Source organism: Anguilla rostrata, chromosome 1, assembly GCF_018555375.3.
Source record: "Anguilla rostrata isolate EN2019 chromosome 1, ASM1855537v3, whole genome shotgun sequence".
Classification (NCBI taxonomy): Eukaryota; Metazoa; Chordata; class Actinopteri; order Anguilliformes; family Anguillidae; genus Anguilla; species Anguilla rostrata.
Window position 1 is genome coordinate 72,638,793 of NC_057933.1, and position 6,000 is coordinate 72,644,792.

The 6,000-nt window shown below is 42.5% G+C and overlaps 1 protein-coding gene across 14 annotated transcripts in view; it reads right to left on the reverse strand.

The window, feature by feature from the left end:
* The window catches only part of LOC135234214 (T-cell immunoreceptor with Ig and ITIM domains-like), a 30,693-nt gene that overhangs the window by 21,158 nt on the left and 3,535 nt on the right, over window positions 1-6,000 (reverse strand). For 3 of the 14 annotated variants that reach the window (XR_010324051.1, XR_010324050.1, XM_064298629.1), the window contains exons 4-5: window positions 4,697-4,755; window positions 4,463-4,494 (exon numbers count right to left, since the gene is read on the reverse strand). The exons of 9 other annotated variants lie outside the window; for them this stretch is intronic. Coding sequence is in view for 3 of the 5 variants with exons in the window: in XM_064298629.1 (XP_064154699.1) it covers window positions 4,463-4,494; window positions 4,697-4,755 (91 nt within the window). In the remaining 2 variants the exon portion in view is untranslated. Of the gene's footprint in view, window positions 1-4,462; window positions 4,495-4,696; window positions 4,786-6,000 lie in introns of all 14 variants that reach the window. 2 more of the 14 variants (XM_064298599.1, XM_064298590.1) reach the window with 1 other exon arrangement.

The following is a 6,000-nucleotide window of genomic DNA, read 5'->3' on the forward strand; positions in this document are numbered from 1 at the left end:
CACCTACGTAAACAAATTTCAGGAATGCATGACCAAGATAACACCTCATGGGTAGGGGGGTTTTTAGGTCCCTTCTGGAAAAATATTTTAGAAGTATGTGAAATTTTTTTAATATGTATGATATCTCTGTTAATATTAATAACAATGTTCACATTTCTTTTAAAATATATCTGTTACAAACTTAGGGATGCTACAACCTCCGAATACTCTATGTCTTATATGCCTTAAACTATGCTTTTTGTGTTTTTCTTTATTTTTTCTCTCCATTCTCATTGTAATTATTCTTCATTCCTAGATTAACATATCGGATACGGGTTTTTCTACAATGATTTTTAAATGACACCTGTATGTTGTAACAGTTGAAACACCTGTCAGCAGATGTGATGCATGGTAGCGCACAGGATAACATCTCTGTATGGCTATAATCACTGCTTGATATGATTTAATCCCTAATTACATAAGCAGATTTGCCAATCAAAATTCCACCAGTATAGTGAACGCAAAGCCTAATATATTACAGGCTTTTCAATGGTCATTAACTAAATTTCCCATATTCAGACAATATTTAACCCCTCTCATTACTCAACATGGGTAAAAATCAGGTGGCCACTGGTTTCTAACCCCCACTAATAACTATGTCAAGGTCATCAAAGCAATTTGGGCGGAAACGCTGGCGTTTCTCTCCATCTGCAATCCATTTTCCAAATTAAACCCATACTATCAAGCGTGATTTAGCCTGCCAAATATATGCTACAGAATTGTTTACTGATATGAAAAAAAAAAAAAAAAAAAAAAAAGTATAATAATAATAATTGTAATCATTTTTATAACCTTCCACACCAAATGCAATAAGTTTGTCTCCTTTCTTTTTAATTTCCCCAAATCCAGTTTATCCAAAATTACAAAGGATATTACCATGAGAAGGACAAAACCTCATATTTACCACATAATGCAGTTGTCATGAAACTCCCAAATACCTCAGTCTTATATGCAATATCTCACAAACCTTTCTCCCCATAATCCCACCAAATGTGTTAAGGTTCAACCTCTGCACAGCCCCGTGGATATCAACCTTAAGTACAGCTTCTCCAAGACTTTGCTTCGATAGATTCAATCGAGAGGACACCTCCTGGTACAAAGTTCCTACGTCACTGTCAGCTGTCTTGTGAGTTTTCCTGTGCTTAAGAACACGGCGGGCCCCGACTGATGGAATGGACTTCGTGCAACAGGGCATCTGGAGCGCAAAAGTTCCCATCTTCACTGCAACATCTGATCCGCTCCCTACCATACACACCTCAAACCCCACACCCCTTGAGATCAGCCTTCCCAGTTATTCTCACCATCAGCCCCATGACCCTGGACCTCCGGCACTAACCATTTGGGGAAGTGTCCATGACCCCTTGGGAGGACGTTCTGAAGTGTCCCCCATTGGGCCAGAGGGGGGAGCTGTAAGAGGGAAGTCAAACTGGGACCCAGAAAAGGCTGACATTTGACCGAGCCAGCATGCTGGGACGCAGCGTGTAATTCAAAGGACCCGAGAGCCTGGTGGTAAAACAATCAGTCACTCGGATTTCCTCTGAATGGGCAGGCCATTTGGTTGTCTGGAATGTTACCACCTGGACACAACCAAGATAAGGGGAACTAGTCTCTTTGTCTGTGGTTGTGGGTGTGGGTGTTTTGGGGTCGTAAAGGGTGAAACGACCGGCACCTGGTGGGGGCCACTGCACGGGACAGTACCACAGTGCCCTCATTTGGGCCCCTCGGACATTACACTTTGTATTTCTTTTCTGGATCTGGACTATAAACCATCTATAAACCATCTGTATATCTTATTTACAAATCCCGGAAAACCTTACAAACCATGCACATGTTTTCATTGTATTATTGTATTATGCATTATGTAATAATAACATTGATTGCATGTACAATGGTTAAACAAAAGGGTATTTTCATGACAACTGCACCATAATATTACATCCACTTGGCATGTTTGGTATGTACATTTTCTCCATGGTTCAAGCCATTGAATGAAATATGTTTCATACCAAATAGAATTTGAAAAAACATAGTTTCAGCAACTCAAGAAAAAACTAACACAATGGAATGTCCTCTCTGGTAATCATCTCCTTTTCTCGATTTCCCCACTGATTGTTTTAACAGCAGCCCCAAATGGTGGGGGCCGAAATTCGAGATTTATGATTCGGCCAGGTTAATTTATGGTAATGCCGCCTAGATCAAACGCGGGATTTGGCCTAAAGGAAGGGAGACAATCCTGTCGAGGAAGATCGCAATCGACTTCCCGCACTGCGCATACTCGATGTTCTGTGTGTAGCTAAACAGGCTGGTAAGAACTCTTTTACTCGGTATTTCTGTTTTTAACCTTTATAATTGATTTTGGAAATTGAAGATAATAACCTACCTGCCTGTTCAATAAATTCTTATTTTTAACTTGCGTGGTCTTCATGACTCTAATCCATTTTATCTTCTTTTCAGCCGAAATTCCGTTTAAATACTCAGGGGGGCAATTCTGACTAGGACCTACTGATCAGGGGTCTAGTACAGTAAACGTCTGTAGTGGGGTCTTCAAGTTAGATAGGTGACCACGATCTGCCTGTTAAGGGACTGGTGGGATCGGTTCTGGTGTTGTTTGGCATAAGAGGACCCATGGGCGTAGTACGCTGGTTCTCCCCAAATTCGCCTTAAGGAGCCCGATAGATTCTTCACCGCCCTGGGCTCATAACTGTCTATGCACTATCCATGTAAGCCAGGCATGGAAGGCATGTATTATGGTGGTCAGCCTCCTACCCTCTGGATTCCTCGCCGAACTGAGATTTAACAATAATGCTAAAGCCCGGGAGCATATATTGAGGAATGATGGCACAAGATAGAGTCGAGTGTAACCACTCCCAAGTTCCACGTATAGTTAAACCCTAATTTTAAATTTTTCATATAAACTGGAGTCAGATTTAACACGAGAGTAAAACATAATAACCGTTACGCTTCCTTGCTGAGTTCAGGGATATATCTGGTATGTTGTTCGCGCATATGTGAATATTCTGATGCTCTCATTGGAATATATACAGTCCGGCGACAGATCGGATATATCTCTAATGACAGCATAGCCCCGTTTACAAACGGAGAGTAACCAGAATGCTACTGATCCGTTTCAGGCCAGTTTTAAGCGGGATATGAAGCAACTCCTTCATATCTAACCCGTGGCAACGGAACCAGTGCATTCTTAATTCTAATTGTGCCCTGTTCTTGCGAACAGATGAAAACTAACTAACATCTCCGTTTTGACTCACACCAGCAAAAGGAAAACACGCGGTGCCTTCCCCTCCAGCTACAAACCCTCATTGGTCTAGCTGTGAGGTGTTTACAGCACCAACACAAGAGCACCTCAGGGATGGCACTCACAGCAGCGGTAGAAGAGTTACCCAGCGCTAGTATACAGACGAAAACAAGCTCAACTTGAACAAAAGTCAAATTCCCTTAGGCCCTCTACGCATCTACCTATCTGAAGGCAATCAGCCACCATGCCAGGCCTTCCAAAATACGTGCCGATTTTTTTTGTTTTTCACCACAAGACGCGGTAGAGCTCTGGCCTGATTATCGGCACTGCGAATAAAACCGATGTGAAAAACAAACGGAGCACTCCAAAGAACGGGAGACAGCTGCCCTGCTCTCATCAACGTGGTGCTGAGCACATCCAGCAGTTCAGGGAAAAAAAGTCTGTCCACACTTCACTCCCTACTTCTAATGTCCGTAGGCCACCAGGGACCTTTGGGGCCCCATGAAAAGAGATCCCACATTGGGCCCCGCTACCCCCACAAAGTCCTGTTCTAATATTTTTTTTTTACATTACATTATAGGCATTTAGCTGACGCTCTTATCCAGAGCGACTTACAACAGTGTAACCAAACTCAGGATCAAGTCCACTTAAGTCCACTTTTTTTTTTTTTTTTTTTTTTTTGTAATGTAATGTAATGTAATGTAATATTTTTTGAGGGCTCCTCTCAGTCAGGGCCCTTGGAAGCTTCACAACCTTCAGAACATGCAAACTCCACGCAGATATAATCTGGCTGACACATCAACCCAGAACTTCCTTCTTGCGAGGCAACAGTGCTATCCGCTGCACCACTGTGCCACCTCATACAGGACATTACATTACCTTTATTTGGCAGACGCTTTAATCCAAAGCGACGTACAATAGGGAGAAATGGTCCTACACTATGCCCATTCACTGCCAGCTGCTATGGCATGCTGGCTGTCCTTATGATTCCACCGTCTCCTTGCCAATGGTTGGCTAGATGTTTCAAATCTCTTGCAGCACAATTGATTAAAACATTTTTTTCTGTAAACATATCAGGCGAATTCTGTCCTTCACGGACCACCATGACAGCCCCCCCCCCCCCACCACCAAACATGTGAATCAGATCATAAACAAACTGCTTGACCATACCTCCTCTTCTCTCCCAGTGACCCGAATTGCCCCTGAAACACAGAACGACATGGAGCTTTTCTCAAAATGTGAAGTGGCTGGCTGGAAAAGCGCTGATGAAGGAAGTTGGTTTACGACACGGAGCTTTTCTCAAAACGTGAACTGGCTGGCTGGCTGGAAAAGCGCAGATGAAGGAAGTTGGTTTTGTGTCGAATGGGCATGCAGAAGTCATGTGGTGAATGGGGTGACACTTACGCCTGCTGCTGCTGCTGCTGCTGCTTCTGCTGCTGCGGCTCTGTGGTGCAGCGTCGCATCTCGGGAAGCCACGCACGGCAGTGAGGTTTCTGCAACGCATTTCACACCATGTGACATCTACCGCGCCACTTTTGCATTTCAGCTTATCCCTCCTCATTACACGAAACAACAGTGGCCTTTACATGTATACATTTACATACTTATATACTACATAATGTACGCGTATCTGTTTATACAATTATATATAGATTCATGCATTCACACAAATACGCACACACAGACCTTTTTTTTCAGATGCATAACTTACAGTTGTTGTGAAATTAGGTTCTGCATTTGGTCGAAATTGCTGCCCTTGTGGTACAGTAAGCAGTGAGCTACATGCATTTTGACTGGTGTGATCTTCTTCAGGAAGCAGTTACTCTAATGCTAACCACTTAAACCAGACACAAGCTGTGGTACATGTATGCTGGACATAAGCTAAAATTCTTTACTCCATAATTTAATTTTCTATTGTAAAAACATCAAAATACAGAATACCACCAAATACCTGTGGCATGCTTGACCTCTATAACATTTTAATGGTCACTTATACTATGATTGTTTGATTGTTTTACCCTTAAGAACCTATATGAGTTAACAATGTACACTATATGACCAAAAGTATCTGGACACCCCTTGGTCTGGGGCTGTTTTTCATAGTTTGGGCTAGGCCCCTTAGTTCCAGTGAAGGCAAATCTTAATGGTACAGCATACAATGATATTAGACGATTCTGTGCTTCCCCAACAGTTTGGGGAAGGACCTTTTCTGTTTCAGCATGATAGTGCCCCCGGGCACGCAGCAAGGTCCATATAGAAATGGTTTTTTCGAGAACGGTGTGGAAGAACTTGACTGGCCTGCACAGAGCCCTGACCTCAACCCCATCCAATACCATGGTGATTAACTGGAAAGCCAACCACGAGCCAGTCCTAATTGCCCAATCAGTGCCCGACCTAATGCTCTTCTGGCTGAATGGAGGAAAATCCCTGCAGCAATGCTCCAACATCTAGTATAAAGCCTTCCCAGAAGACTGGAGGTTGTTATAGCACGAAAGGGTGGACCAACTCCAAATGAATGCCCATAATTTTGGATGAGATGCTGGATGTCAGGCGTCCACATACTTTTGGCATGTAGTATATATATATCCCTCTTCAAAGTTAAATTGAAATCATTTTTTGTATACCAAATATTAAAAACAAAGTGGAAGATTACTACATTATTTAAGTTTTTTATTCCTAAATATATCATAAATCTAGATACATAAATC